Genomic DNA, 16,586 nt, shown 5'->3' with positions numbered 1-16,586 from the left:
GGCCTAGACCCTTCTAGGCCCGAAACATCAGCCTTCCTGCTCCTCTGATGCTGCTTGGCCTGCTGTGTTCATCCAGCTCTACACGTTATTATCTAATATTTTTAACTGTTGCGATGGTTCTAAACTCCACCAACCTTTCAGGCAATGAGTTCCAGCAACTCACCATCCTCTGGGTGAAAAAATTCTTCCTTAAATGCCACCCAAACCTCCTGTCCTCCACCTTAAACCTATACCTCTGGTTATTGATCCCTTGGCTAAGGAGAATAATTTCTTCTTACATACACCCCTCGTAATTTTTTACATTTCAGTCAGATACTCCCTTAATGTTCTCTGATCTAAGGAAAACAACCCCAACTTATATATTCTCTCTTCATAGATTAAATGCTGCAGCCTACTTGCATTGAAAAAAAAAACAGAAATAGTTCTGAATAAGGGTCACTGGACCTGAAACAGTGACTGTTGCATTCTCTCCACAGATGCTTCCAAACCTGCTGAGTGTTGTTCAGCTATTTTGGGCTTTGTGTCAGATTTCCAGCATACACAGCTCTTTGTTTTCGATGCTTGCACAGATGCAGCCACAATAATCAAGAGGGTTAGTGCTATATAGGAAAGATGTCCCTCATACTTAATTCAACATCCAGACCTTCCACCACTGCTGCACTGTGACTGCCAGATGCACACTGCAGCATCTGGTGCAAGATAGAGTGACTCTCCACTCCAAATATTACAATGGATAAAGATTACAGCAACATATCACAGAAATACCAGCTACATCAGATTTCTCTCCTGGCTCTCACCCATTCTGAACTGAGCTATATTATCATTGCTTCAGTACTACTATATTGTTATTCTGCAATTCCTTATCAACTGGCATATTGGGAACAGACTTAGCACAAGATCTACAGCAGTTTAAAGAACTTCTCAAGGCAAGTAGCAATCAGCAAAAAAGATTACTTTGCCTACATCACCCAAAACCGGGGAACAGTTTTTTTAAAAATTCTATTTGGATGGGTGGCATCTATGGAATATTCAGCACTGTCATTGCAAGATTGGAAAAATTAAATCTGTGCACCATTTGAAAAAGAGAGATTATAGACTCATCTGAATATATTTTTAAAAATAGATTGAGAAATTAAAACTTGGGAACAGAACCAAAGCAAGTGACCTGAGGTCTCATGGAGTGTGGGATTCCTGAAAGGACCAGGGATCGCAATTTCTGAGAGCGTGGCAACAGAACATCAATTTTATCCCATGTCAAATCACCAACATCGTGATTGTGCGTGAACTCAAGATGTGCCTGCCATCTCAACCGCTGCTGAGGATCTTCAGGGAGTGGGACTCCAACAATTCTCCTGTTTGGTTCAGCTCCATCTGTGAAAATATAATAAATACATCAGTACATGGCGAAAGACCTTGTTAACAGCATCAATACATGCCACAAACACTTCAATTACTGACCTTACATAAGCAAACCCTGAGAAAGTGAAATAAATGTACACCATCAGCTAATATCATGTAAATAATCCAACAAGAATTTGGTGACTGTGGGAATTCAGTGCAGACGGGGAAAGAGATGCTTAGTGCTTTAGTGATAAATATATGGAATGGTTATTTTTGATCTTTAGAGATAAAATTATAATTAGCTAATTATAGCAGACCAGCATTACAATGAGCTAAGCTGCAATTAAATGGAACTCTTGGTTCAAATATTCATGTGGAGATGTGTTTCACCACAAGAATGGCCACTGTTTTCCTGGTGGAAATTAGAGTTTCCACTGTAATGCTAACCACACAGCAGTTGAAGTTAGGCTCTGAAATTTTAAGTTGGCGTGGGTGGGAGCAAAAATTAGATTTTCGCCCACAGAACCATTTCAAACACCTCAGATATAAACGTTTCTGAAGTAAATGAAGAAGCTGCAGAAGAGTCAGGAACATTGCAAAAAGTGTCACCTTCAAATGTCAACATTAGGTGTTGTACTGTAATATAGATCTTAAAATTTATAATCCCTACAGTGTGGAAACAGGCCCTTCGGCCCAACAAGTCCACAGTGACCCTCACAGCATTCCATCCAGACCCATTCCCCTATAACCCACCTACTCTACACATCCCTGAACACTTTGGGCAATTTAGTGTGGCCAATCAACCTAGCCTGCACATCTTTGGACTGTGGGAGGAAACCAGAGTACCCAGAGGAACCCCATGCAGACACAGGGAGGATATGCAAACTCCACACAGAGTGTCGCCCGAGGGTTGAATCGAACCCGGGTCCCTGGCGCTGTGAGGCAGCAGTGCTAACCACTGAGCCACCCTGTCACCCCTTGTTTTTAGTGCAGTGACTCAATATAAGGGTCACCTGTTAAAGATTAAGCTTACCCTTATTTGAGGAAAATTTTTTGATTATTCACATGCATTACAGTACTTTTACAATGGAAAAGGTATCAACTGCAGCAACAAAAATGAAGATGTCCTCTGCTGTCATTTTTTTGTGCTCTAATTTAAGTAGACTGGCAAATCTGGCTTTTTGTAAAATGAAAAAAAAAACTACTTGAGGCAAAGAAAGGCCTGCTTCTGCTTCCTCCCACTGATTGACAGATTGCTTTGGAATGGAAATGGACATCTGTCCTGCAAATGGAACTGGAAACCTTTCTGACATGACGAATACTTTACTGGGTTTCTAAAGCTTCAACTCAGCTGACGGTCTTAAACTTACAGACATTTTGACAAATCCTTAATAACAGAATGTATCTTATTCAATTACAACCCAGCAGGCATTTAAAAGGATTGCAAGCATTCTTTAGAAGCTGGGCTGTTATGCTGGAGCCTTCTAATAGGCCTACCCTCTGTTCCAATATTCCTCTAGAACTCTATAATGGCTTACAAATGCATTGATAACTCAACCCCTGTACGAAAAGACAAATGGATGAAGTCACACATAGGTTAAGTGTGCTGTCTGCAAGTAGAGGTACGTAGTTGAGTTTTAATAGTCCTTGAGAAAGATTCTGTCGCAATAAGCATTAAAAATATATCAACTAAACAGAAGGCAGTCCAGAGGAGGTTCATTAGATTGACTCCAGGAGTTTGTCTTATAAAGAGAGATTGAGCAGTTTAGGCCTATATTCTGCAGTTTACAAGAATGAGGGGAGATCTAACTGAGGTATAGAAGATTCTAAAGGGGATTTAAAAAGTAGTCAAAGAAAGGATGTTTTCTCTTGTGGAGCAATTAAAATGAGGGGTCACAGTTTTAATTATATAGTTAGCAAATTTAAAATAGAGATGACGAGAAATGACCTCTCTCAAAAGGTTGTGAAACTATCGAATTCACAGCCCCAGCGTGCGTTGATGCTGACACACTGAGTAAATTTGAGGAGGAGATAGATTTTTCATTAGTTATGGGTTGAAGAGTTACAGAGAGCAGACAGGCAAGTGGAGTTGAGACCGTGTTGTGATCAGCCATTACTATATCAAGTGGCAGAGCAGGCTCATGGGGCTAATCCTGCTTCTGGGTCTTATGTTATGTTCTTATAAAAGTATGAGATTATTAACTGAGAATGGTGGGACAGCTGGCACCTGTTGCCTGCAACTCCTGTTTCATGTGGGAACTCCAAGTTGCTTCATGTTTCCTGAGTAACTATGTGCGCAAAAAATACCTCCAGTTGCTCAACTCTAACCCTAACCCTAACCCTTTTTTTTTTTCTGATGAAGGGTCTTGGCCCGAAACGTCAGCCTCTCTGCTCCTATGATGCTGCTTGGCCTGCTGTGTTCATCCAGCCCTGCACCTTGTTGTCTCCAGTTGCTCAAAATCAGGTTCAGGGTTTCTGAGCTTTAAGCACCGCTGAAGCCACTGGAGGGCCTGCTGGAGACTAAAAATGTTCTAAAGTGCACACTCCAGGAGGTAGTCACTCTGCAGCAGCATAGATTTCAGGAGTAACTGAAAGGAGCAAAGTGTGTGACAAATGGACAGGGTAGGAAGAGGCAGGTAGAACAAGAAGATCCCAGGAGTGTGGCATATACTCTCAAATTGATTTGTAATGTTCAACATGGATCTGTTAACTTGAATCCTGCATAGTGCCTCTCAATTTATTGGCAAGCCAGTGCAAACCTACATTAGCAAAGCTTAGACATTATGGTACTGTGGTACTGTACCTACCTCTGGGCCAGGAGGTCCAGGTTCAAGTCCCACCTGCTCCAGAGGTGTGTCATAGCATATGTGAATAGGTTGATTAAAAATATCTACATCTGGGTGGGGAACATAGAGAGGATTAAGCTGATGCAACAACTGCTTAGCAACAAAGTAACAAAATAATTAGTCAACTGCTTGTGTGAAGTACTGTGAACCTACACCATAAGTGCACTCAGTTCTTTGTTAACACAAGTAATTCAACAGTTCTTTGTTAATGCAATCAGTTCTTTGTTGATGCAATCAGTGCTTACTTAAGGGCAATCACTTACTTGATGATACAAGCAAACTGTAAGTTATTTGTAAATGCAATGAGTTCTTTGTTACATTGGTGAGCCAACACCCTTAACCTGGCTATATAACTAATTTAATTGGTCAAATATGAAAAGTTCACTTTGGACTGCCTAAGGTGGCTCTCCCTGTGCACTCGTGCAATCAAAACCATAACCAAGACTCTGAGATGTGTTAGTTGGAAATGTACCCCTGGTACCAGGGGACACCAAACAGGTCCAGAACATTTGATGGGGAAATTTGATGTCAGAACCAATAACCGGCAGGAAAGGATTAAGGCCTTGCAATCAGTACTTTAGGAACTTGGGCGAAGGTTAAAAAAAAACAGAATCTCCAACACATTAACTCGTTACTTCCAGTACCATAGGAAAAATAGGATAAAACAGGTTAACTTGTGGGAGAAGTAGTGGAACAAGAGGATGGCTTCACATTCGGAGAACAATGGGGCTAATGCTGGGGCAAAACATGGCTGGGTTGCATTCAAAGAGGCTGCAAGTAATATCTTTACAGCAAGATTAACTAGTACTGTGGGGGTAGATATATCTTTAAAAGTTATTTCATGGGATTTGGACATTGCTGGCATGGCCAACATCTGTTGTTCTTGAGGAGGTTGTAATGAGCTGCCTTATTGGATGGCTAAGTCCATCTGGTGGAGCTACATTCAATGCTGTGACGAAGGGAGTTCCAGGATTTTGATTTTGAAGAGAATTCAAGTGCACAAAGATAAGTAGCATGAGAATAGTTTGAAAATAAAATAGTTTAGAAATAGGAAGAATCAAACAGAGGACATATGCTGCTCAGTCAGATCATTGCATAATTGCATTGCATTGAGTCTGGAAGGAGTCTTCACAGTCAGCATCGTCTTGAACCAGTCTGGGGAGACTGTCCTTGCAGTCAGCGTCAAAATGAAGTAACCTGGTAAGGGTGTCCTGCTTGTGGCAAAGTGTAATGAGGGTCTGTTCAGTTTCAGACCCTCTTGTTGCCACAATGTACATAAATACTGTCCTGCAAGAAGAAGAAATGCCTTTGGTTTTGGCATCTGCAGGGAATGTCAAATTCCAGTGTTTGTTTTTCTTGATACCCAAAGATTGTACAGAACTGCTTTAGGACCTGTGAATATAGATAAGGTTTTTCTTAATGAGTACAGAATATTTTTCAATAAAAAAAAGTGACATCACAAGAAGAACTAGAGTGGTCTCACTCTACTGCAGGAGTTGAGACTCCGACTAAATGTTAAGTAGTAGGTAAGGTTAGGTAAATACTTACGCCATTTATTGCTTACAGCTTGGAAGGTTTTTTGTGGTTTATAGTTTCTAAGGGCTGTATTCTGTAGTAACAAGGTACACAAAATATGGGCCTGCCAGAAATTACTGTTAAATGATATTCCAAAAGGTGTAAATTGTGTCTTAGAACATAGAACATAAGAACATAAGAACTAGGAGCAGGAGTAGGCCGTCTGGCCCTTCGAGCCTCCTCCGCCATTCAATAAGATCATGGCTGATCTTTTCGTGGACTCAGATCCACTTACCCGTCTTCTCACCGTATCCCTTAATTCCTTTATTGTTCAAAAAAAATCTACTTTTTTTTTTAAAATGTTTACTGAAGTAGCGTCAACTACTTCACTGGGCAAGGAATTCCATAGATTAACAACCCTCTGGGTGAAGAAATTCCTTCTCAATTCAGTCCTAAATCTGCTCCCTCTAATCTTGAGGCTATGCCCTCTTGTCCTAGCTTCACCTGCTAGTGGAAACATCCTCTCTACTTCTATCTTATCTATTCCCTTCATAATTTTATATGTTCCTATAAGATCCCCCCTCAATCTTCTGAATTCCAATGAATATAATCCCAATCTACTCAGTCTCTCCTCATAAGCTAACCCTCTCAACTCCGGAATCAACCTAGTGAACCTCCTTTGTACCCCCTCCAGTGCCAATACATCCTTTCTCAAGTAAGGAGACCAAAACTGCACACAGTACTCCAGGTGTGGCCTCACCAGCACCTTGTACAGCTGCAACATAACCTCTCTGCTTTTAATTTCAATCCCTTTAGCAATGAAGGACAAAATTCCATTTGCCTTCCTAATTATTTGTTGTACCTGCAGACCTACCTTCTGTGATTCATGCACAAGGACACTCAGGTTCCTCTGCATAGCAGCATGCTGCAACTTTTTACCATTCAAGTAATAATCCTTTTTACTATTACTCCTACCAAAATGTATGACTTCACATTTATTTACATTGTATTCCATCTGCCAGACCTTTGCCCACTCACTCAATGTATCTATGTTCCTCTGCAAAGTTTCACAGTCCTCTGCACACTTTGCTCTGCCACTCATCTTAGTGTCATCTGCAAACTTTTTAAAGGGTTATGTCATGGCAAGAGAGCTCAAAGCTGTGTTGTGCTCCTCTCGCTTTATGTGGGAAGCCAGGCACATTTCCCGTACCTGGGACCAGCATGTGTTCAGGAAGTGTTTCCTGCTCCATCTGGGTTTCAGAGATGGAGAGACAGCTGGAGACACTGTGGAGCACCCACAAAGCTAGGAGATTCATGGATAGCCTAGACAGAGTATCGATCACATCACAGGCAAACCCTCCACATACAGAAAGGGAATGCTTGACAACTAGGCAGATTAAGAGTTCAGGAGCAGCACGTTTCTATGAAAATGAACGATAGGTATGCCAAGTTACGTGAACCTTGGATGACCAGGGATGTTATGACCTTAGTCAGAAAGAAAAAGGAAGTATACGAAAGGTTTAGGACAATGCGAACTGATGAAGCCCTTGAAGTATGTAAGTAGGAATGAACTTAAATAAGGAATTAGAGGGCTAAAAGGAGTTATGAAAAGTTGTTAGCAAATATGATTAAGGAGAATCCCAAGGCTTTTTATACACACATAATAAGCAACAAGGTAGCCAGGGAAAGGGTTGACCTACCCAAGGACAAAGGAGGGAATCTATGTGTGCAGCCAGAAGAGGTAGGTGAGGTCCTATACGAATACTTTGTATCAGTTTCCAATGAAGAGAAGGAATTGGTGGAGGATGATCTCAGGGAAGGGACTGTTGAATTTCTAAGCCAAGTTGCTATTAAAAACACGGGAAGGCAATGGCCTAGTGGTATTATCGCTGGACTGTTAATCCAAAGACCCAGATAATATTCTGGAGGCCCGGGTTCGAGTCCCGCCATGGCAGATGGTAAAATTTGAATTCAATAAAATATCTGGAATTAACAATCTAATGATGACCATGAATCCATTGTCGATTGTCGGAAAGATCCATCTGGTTCACTAATGTCCTTTGGGAAGGAAACTGCCATCCTTACCTGGTCTGGCCTACATGTGACTCTAGACCCACAGCAATGTGGTTGACTCTGAACTGCTCTCTGGGCAATAACTGCCAGCGACGCCCTCATCCCGCGAATGAAATAAAAAAAAGGAAGAGGTGTTGTCTGTCTTAAAACGTATTACAGTTCTGATATGATCTATCACAGAATATTGAGGTAGGTAAGAGAACAAATTGCTGGAGCATTGACAGACATCTGTGTATCCTTTTGGCCACAGGTGACTGGAGAATAGCTAATGTTGTCTCATTGTTTAAGAAGGTTAGCAGAAATAATCCTGGAAATTACAGTCTCGGTGGTAGGGAAATTATTGAAAAAGATTCTCAGGGACAAGATCTATTAGCATTTAGAAGCAAATGGATAATTAGCGATTACATGGTTTTGTGCCTCACTAACTTGATTGAGTTTTTTGAGGAGGTGATGAAGATGACTGATGAGGGAAAAGTGGTTAATGTTGTCTACATGGACTTCAGTAAAGCCTTTGACAAGGTCTGTCATGGGAGACTGGTACAAAAGTCACATGGCATCAGGGGTGACCGGGCAAGATGGATACAGAACTGGCTTAGTCACAGGAGACAGAGGGCAGCAGTGGAAGCATGCTTTTCAGAATGGAGGGTTGTGACTAATGGTGTTCCACAGGGATCAGTGCTGGGACTTTCACGGTTCGTGGGTCTACATAAATGATCTGGAAGAAAATGTAGCTGGTCTAATCAGTAAGTTTACGGACAATACAAAGAATGGTGGAATTGCAGACAGTGAGGAGGACTGTCAAAGGATATAGCAGGATATAGATCAGTTGGAGGAATGGGCAGAAAATGGCAGATGAAATTTAGTCTGGACAAATGCGAGGTGACGCACTTTGGAAGATCAAGTATAGGTGGAAATTATACAGTGAATGGCAGAACCCTTAGAAGTATTGATATGCAGAGGGATCTGAGTGTGCAGGTCCACAGATCATGGAAGGTGGCAACGCAAGTAGATAAGATAGTAAAAATGATTGACAGCATGCTTGCCTTCATTGGAAGGGGCGTGGATTAGAAGGATAGACATGTAATGCTGCAGCTTTAAAGAACTTTAGTTAGCACACACTTGGAATACTGAGTATAGTTCTGGTCGCCACACTACCAGAAGCATGTGGATACTTTGGAGAGGGTGCAGAAAAGGTTTACCAGGAAGTTGCCTGGTATGGAGAATTTTAGCTGTGAAGAAAAGTTGGATCGACTGGGTTTGTTTTCACTGGAAGGCAGGAGGTTGAGGGGTGAACTGATGAAAGTTTATAAGGTTGTGAATGGCATGGATAGAGTGGAAAGTATGAGGCTTTTTCCCAGGGTGGAGGGGTCAATTATCAGGGGATACATGAAGGTGCGAGGGGGGACGTTTAAAAAAGATGTACGAGGCAAGTTTTTCACACACAGGGTGGTGAGTGCCTGGAACGCATTGCCAGAGGAGGTGGCGGAAGCAGACACAATAGCAGCATTCAACAAGCGCACTGACAAATACATGAATAGGACGGGAATAGAGGGATATGGATCCTGTAAGTGAAGACTGTTTTAGTATAGAAGGGCAAAATGTCTTGGCGCAGGCTTGGAGGGCTGAAGGGCCTGTGCTTGTGCTGTATTGTTCTTTGTTCTAAGAAGATTAGGCAGGCAGTGTAGGAATCGCTTATGGCTATTCCCAGAAAAAACAGATATACTGCTTTTTGATAGTGGTGAGGGAATAGCCTCTCAGGAGAAAACAGCAACAGTTAAATTCATGGCATCATGGTTGGCTCTGCTGCAATAAGTGCAGAGGAGGAACAATAAGTGTCGAAATGCAACAGGCACAGCGGATTCAATTGTAAGAGGAGTTTCTGTGGCAGCAAACAAGGCTCTAGGAAAAACTTAGGCCATTCAGCCTATCGAGTGTGCTCTGGCAATCAATAGCAGCTGATACATTTCTCAACCATATTCTCTAGCCTTCTCCCTGTAACCCTTGTCCCCTTATCAATCAAGACCTATCTATCTCTGTCTCAACTACACTCAATGGGTAGGCGTTCACAGCCCTCTGTAGCAATGACTTCCGCTGATTCACCACTCACTGGCTGAAGAAATTCCTCCTCATCTCAGTTCTAAAGGGTCATCACTTTACTCTGAGGCTGTGTCCTAGTCTCTCCTATTAGTGGAAATATCTTCTCCACATCCATTCTATCCAGGCCTCTCACAGTCCCGTAAGTTTCAGTCAGATTCCCCCCTTCATTCTTCTAAACTCCATCGAGTACAGAACCAGAGTTATCAACCATTCCTCATAATGATAAGCTAATCATCCTTGAGATCACTATTGTAAACCTCCTCTGGATCCCCTCCAACAGCAGTGCATCCTTCCTTAAATACATGACCCAAAAGTGATCACAATATTCCAAATGCTATTGACCCTGAGCCTTATACAGCCTCAGCAGTGCATTTCTGCTCTTAAACTCTAGCCCTCTTGAAATGTATGCTGACATTGCATTTGCCTTCCTAACTGCTAAATGAACCTGCAAGTTAACCTCAGAGAATCCTGAAATTGGACTTCCAAGTCCCTTTGTGATTCAGATTTCCAAAGATTTTTCCCTTTTGGAAAATAGTCTATGCCACTTATCACAATGCATAACCTCACACTTTCGCACTGTATTCCATCTACCACTTCTTTGCACAATCTTTATCTGCCCATGTCCTTCTGCAATGTCCTACCGCCTCCTCAATACCACCTGCCCCTCCACCTATCTTTGTGTGATCTGCAAGCTTGCAATAATGTCCTCAGTTCTTTCATCCAGATCATTAATATACAATGTGAATAGTGTGGTCCGAACACTGAACCTTGCGGAACTCCACTGGTCCACTGCCATCTTGTAAAAGACCCCTCTATCCCCACTCTCTGCCTTCTGCCAGTCAGCCAGTCCTTTATCCCTGCCAGTACCTTGCCCCTAACACCATGGTCTCTTATCTTATTTAGCAGCCTTCTATGTGGCACTTTGTCAAAGGCCTTCTGGAAATCCAAATAGATCATGTCCACTGGCTCTCCGTTGTCAAACTTGCTTTATCGCTACAGTCATAGAGTCTTAGAATCGTACAGGACGGATACAGACCTTTTGGTTCAACTCGTCTATGCCAACCAAGTTTCCCGAACAAAACTAGTCCCACTTGCCTGAACTTGGTCCAAATCCGTCTAAACGTTTCCCATTCATGTACCTATCTAAAGCTCTTTTAAATGTTGTAACTGTACCTACATCTAACAAAGACTTCCAATAGATTTGTCAGGTATGACCTCCCTTGACGAAGCATGCTGACTCAGTTCCAGTTTACCATGCACTTCCAAGTACTCTGCAATCTCATCCTTAGTAATGGAGTACAAAATCTGACCAACAACTGAGGTCTGGTTAAATGGCTTAGTTTCCTGTGTTAACAAGGTGCAGAGCTGGATGAACACAGCAGGCCAAGCTGCATCAGAGGAGCAGGAAAGCTGACGTTTCGGGCCTAGACCCTTCTTCAGAAATGGGGGAGGGGAAGGGGGTTCTGAAATAAATAGGGAGAGAGGGGGAGCCAGATAGAAGATGGATAGAGGAGAAGATAGGTGGAGAGGAGACAGACAGGTCAAAGAGGCAAGGATGGGGCCAGTAAAGGTGAGTGTAGGTGGGGAGTTAGGGAGGGGATAGGTCAGTCCAGGGAGGACGGACAGGTCAAGGGGGCGGGATGAGGCTAGTAGGTAGGAGATGGGGATGGAGTTTGAGGTGGGAGGAAGGACAGGTTAGGGAGGCGGGGACAAGCTGGGCTGGTTTTGGGATGCGGTAGGGGAAGGGGAGATTTTGAAGCTTGTGAAGTCCACATTGATATGATTGGACTGCAGGGTTCCCAAGCGAAATATGAGGTGCGGTTCCTGCAACCTTCGGGTGGCATCGTTGTGGCACTGCAGGAGGCCCATGATGGACATGTCGTCTGAGGAATGGGAGGGAGAGTTGAAATGGTTTGCGACTGGAAGGTGGAGTTGTTTAGTGCAAACCGAGCGTAGGTGTTCTGCAAAGCGGTCCCCAAGCCTCCACTTGGTTTCCCCGATGTAGAGGAGGCCACAAAGGGAACAGTGGATGCAGTATATCACATTAGCAGATGTGCAGGTGAACATCTGCTTGATGTGGAAAGTCTTCTCGGGGCCTGGGATGGGTGTGAGGGGGGAGGTGTAGGGGCAGGTGTAGCACTTCCTGCGGTTGCAGGGAAAAGTGCCGGGTGTGGTGGGGCTGGAGGGGTGTGTGGAGCGGACAAGGGAGTCACGGAGAGAGTGGTCCCTCCGGAAAGCAGATAAGGGTGGGGAGGGAAAAATGTCTTTGGTGGTGGGGTCGGATTGCAGATGGCGGAAGTGTCAGAGGATGATGCGTTGGATCCGGAGGTTGGTGGGGTGGTACGTGAGGACGAGGGGTATTCTGTTTTGGTTGTTATTGCGGGGAGGGGGTGTGAGGGCTGAGTTGCGGGAAATGCGGGAGACACGGTCAAGGGCGTTCTCGACCACTGAGGGGGTAAGTTGTGGTCCTTGAAAAAGGAGGACATCTGAGATGTTTGGGAGTGGAATGCCTCATCCTGGGAGCAGATGTGGTGGAGGCGAAGGAATTGGGAATAGGGGATGGCATTTTTGCAGGAAGGTGGGTGGGAGGAGGTGTATTCTAGGTAGCTGTGGGAGTCAGTGGGCTTGAAATGGATATCAGTTTCCAGGTGGTTGCCAGAGATGGAAACAGAGAGGTCCAGGAAGGAGAGAGAGGTATCAGAGATGGTCCAGGTGAACTTAAGGTTGGGGTGGAAAGTGTTGGTGAAGTGGATGAACTGTTCGAGCTCCTCATGGGAGCACGAGGTGGCGCCGATACAGTCATCAATGTAACGGAGGTAGAGGTGGGGTTTAGGGCCAGTGTAGGTACGGAAGAGGGATTGTTCCACGTAATCTACAAAGAGGCAGGCAAAGCTTGGTCCCATGCACGTACCCATGGCCACCCCCTTTGTCTGTAGGAAGTGGGAGGAATTGAAAGAGAAGTTGTTGAAGGTGAGTACGAGTTCGGCTAAGCGCCTGAGGCTTTCAATGGAGGAGGACTGGTCGGGCCTGCGGGATAGGAAGAAGCGGAGGGCCTTTAGGCCATCTGCATGGGGAATGCAGGTGTATAGGGACTGGACGTCCATGGTAAAGATGAGGTGTTGGGGACCAGGGAATTGGAAGTTTTGGAGGAGGTGGAGGGCATGGGTGGTGTCACGGACGTAGGTAGGGAGTTCCTGGACCAAGGGGGAGAAAATGGCATCCAACTGGAGTCCTGCCTCTTTGTAGGTTACGTGGAACAATCCCTCTTCCGAAGCTACACTGGCCCTAAACCCCACCTCTTCATCCATTACATTGGTGACTGTATCGGCGCCACCTCGTGCTCCCACGAGGAGCTCGAACAGTTCATCCACTTCACCAACACTTTCCACCCCAACCTTAAGTTCACCTGGACCATCTCTGATACCTCTCTCTCCTTCCTGGACCTAACCTGTCCTTCCTCCCACCTATCCCCTCCTCCCACCTCAAGCCCCACCCCCATCTCCTACCTACTAACCTCATCCCGCCCCCTTGACCTGTCCGTCCTCCCTGGACTGACCTATCCCCTCCCTAACTCCCCACCTACACTCACCTTTACTGGCCCCATCCTTGCCTCTTTGACCTGTCTGTCTCCTCTCCACCTATCTTCTCCTCTATCCATCTTCTATCTGGCTCCCCCTCTCTCCCTATTTATTTCAGAACCCCCTTCCCCTCCCCCATTTCTGAAGAAGGGTCTAGGCCCGAAACGTCAGCTTTCCTGCTCCTCTGATGCTGCTTGGCCTGCTGTGTTCATCCAGCTCTGCACCTTGCTATCTCAGATTCTCTAGCATCTGCAGTTCCTACTATCTCTTAGTTTCCTGTGTTCTGTTTCCTCACTTCTGAAACAGGGGTGTTGGATTAGCCATTTTCCAGTCTGCTGAGGCCTTCCTTGATTCTAGTGATTTGTGATAGAGGCAGTGGTGCTGATCTACAATCTCCTTAGTTATCTCCTTCAGAACTCTGGGGTATAGTCAAACTGGTCCACCTTCAGATGTTCTGGGTTCCCACTTTCTCCTTATTGATGGCCACTGTGCTCCCTCTGCCCTCTGACTCTTCCGGAATCCTGGTATGCTGCTGGTGTCTTCCACTGTGAAAACTGATGCTAAGTACCTCTTTAGGTCCTCCACCATTTCTTTTTTCCCCATTACTACTTCTCCAGTCTCATTTTCAGCAGTCCAATGTACACTTTTGCCTTTCTCTAACCTTTTAGATGTCTGAACAAAAATTCTTGCAATCTTCCTTCATAATACCAGATAGCTTGCTCTCATATTTCATCTTGCAACCCATTTTCCCTCACCCCCAATGCTTATTTAGTTATCCTCTGCTGGTTTTTAAATGCTTCCAAATCATTTGGCTTCCCACTAATCTTCACCACATTGTATGCTTTCTCTTTTGCTTTTATATTATCCCTGACATCCCTTGTCAGCCATCCCCTTAATATGGTGCTTGTTCCTAGGGATGAGTTTCTGCTGCACCTTCCGAATTACCCCCAGAAACACCTTCACTGTCTTCCCTGTTCAGCTCCCCTTCCAATCAACTCTGGCCAGCTCCTCCCTCGTGTCTTTGAAGTTACCTTTACTCAATTGTAATATTATTACATCTGATTTCAACTTCTCCCTCTCAAACTGCAGAGTGGATTTTTTAATATTATAGTCATTGCCCCCCTAAGTGTTCCTTCACCTAAACCTCCCTAATCAAGTCTGCCTCATTACCCATTACAAATTCCAGAACTGCTGTTCCCTAGCTGGCTCTACCAAAAGCTGCTCCAGAAAAACCGTCTTGTAGATATTCCATGAACTCCTTTTCTTGAGATCCATTACCAACCTAATTTTCCCAGTCCAGTCCCCATGATTATTGTAATAGTGCCTTCCCTACATGTCTTTTCTAGCTCCTAATTTATTTCTTTCCCCACATCCTGACTACTACTAGTAGGCCCACACACAAGTCCTATCAGGGTGTTGTTTTCCTTTGCTACTCGTCAACCTGCCCACAGAGATTCGATACCTTCTGACCCTGTATCACTTCTTGCCATCGTTTTAATTTCATTTTTTACCAATAAGACAACCACTTCCTTCTGCCCATTTGCCTGTTCTTTCAATAATAAGTGTATCATAGAGTAATACAGCATGGAAACAGGCCATTTGGCCCAAACTGGTCCATGCTGACCATGGTGCCCACTCAGCTAGTTCTAATTGCCTGCATTCGGTCCGTATCTTTCTAAACCCTTCCCATTCATGTACCAATCCAAATGTTATTTTAAATGTTGCTATTGTACCTGCCTCAACAACTTTCTCTGGCGGCCTATTCCATATACGCACCACTCTCTGTGTGAAGAAATTACCCCTCAGGTCCTTCTTAAATCTATCCCCTTCACCTTAACCCTATGCCCTCTAGACTGTATGCATTCATCCTATCTATGCCCCTCATGATTTTATACACCTCAATCAGGTCACCCCTCATTCCCCTTTGTTCCAAGGATAAAAGTCCTATCCTGGCCAACCTCTTCCTATAACTCAGGCCTACTAGTCCTGGCAACATCCTCATATATCATTTTTGCACACTTTCCAGTTTAACTATGTCTTTCCTAAAACAGGGTGACCAAAACTGTACACAATACTCCAAGTTTGGTCTTACCAACAACTTGTACAAATGCAACATAAAGTCCCAACTCCTATACTCAATGCCTTGACTGATGAAGGCCGGCTTGCTAAATGTCTTCTTCACCACCTTGTCCACCTGTGACGCCACTTTCAATGAACTATGTACTTGTACTACTAGGTCCCTCTGTTCCACAACACTCCTCAGGACCTTACCATTTACCGTATATGTCCTACCTTGGTTTGAATTTCGAAAGTACAACACCTCACACTTATCTGTATGAATTGCATTAGCCAATCCCATCCACTTCCCCATCTGATGAAGATCCCTTTGTAATTTTTGATAACCGTCTTCACTATCAACGATACCTCCTAATTTTGTATCATCTGCAAACTTACTAATCATGCCTTGTATGTTCACATCCAGATTATTTATGTAAATAACAAATAACAATCTTTGGATATTTAATTCCCAGCCCTGATATCCTTGCAGCCACATCTGTGTGATACCTACAACATTGTACCCGCCAATTTCAAGTTGCACTACGGGTTCATTTACCTTGTTTCGTGTACTGCACACATTTAAGTACAACACCCTCAGTCATTCATTGACTGCCTCCGTTAATTGTCACCTGCTCATCTACTCTGCCTGAAGTTAGACACATACTCTGTGTCCTATTACTTGTTCTGGAAACTTTAGTAACCTCATCTGAGCCCTCCATTCTTTAATCTTTTCCATAATTTTCCATGTAACTGAACCTCCCCCACCTATTTATTTTAAAGCCCTATCCACAGCCCGAGTTATGTGACCCTGGCCCAAGCATGATTCAGGTGGAGCTGGTCCTGTTGGAACAGCTCCCTCCTTCTTTTCAATTTACCTCGAGCTGATTCTTCCCTCAGCAGGACCACTTTCCTCTTTCTAGCTATATCGTTAATATCTATGTGGATCACAACACTGGATCTTTCCCCTCCCACTCCAAATTCTTCAGCCTAGATAAGATATCTTGAACCCGGGCATAAGGTAGGCAACACAGCCTTCAAAACTCTCAATCCTTGCCACAGAGAACAATGTCTATTTCTC

General features: G+C 44.0%; 1 protein-coding gene across 6 annotated transcripts in view; it reads right to left on the bottom strand.

The window, feature by feature from the left end:
- The window catches only part of sgsm3 (small G protein signaling modulator 3), a 203,950-nt gene that overhangs the window by 108,359 nt on the left and 79,005 nt on the right, over positions 1 to 16,586 (bottom strand). For 5 of the 6 annotated variants that reach the window (XM_048617525.1, XM_048617522.1, XM_048617521.1 and 2 more), the window contains one exon: positions 1,166 to 1,371. In XM_048617525.1, the coding sequence (XP_048473482.1) occupies positions 1,166 to 1,371 (206 nt within the window). Of the gene's footprint in view, positions 1 to 1,165; positions 1,372 to 4,148; positions 4,202 to 16,586 lie in introns of those variants that run through there. The other variant, XM_048617526.1, reaches the window with a different exon arrangement.

The sequence above is a fragment of the Rhincodon typus genome, chromosome 37, assembly GCF_021869965.1.
Source record: "Rhincodon typus isolate 14 chromosome 37, sRhiTyp1.1, whole genome shotgun sequence".
NCBI lineage: Eukaryota > Metazoa > Chordata > Chondrichthyes > Orectolobiformes > Rhincodontidae > Rhincodon > Rhincodon typus.
Note: the sequence above shows the minus strand (reverse complement) of the source record. Positions and strands in the feature narration are given on the sequence as shown.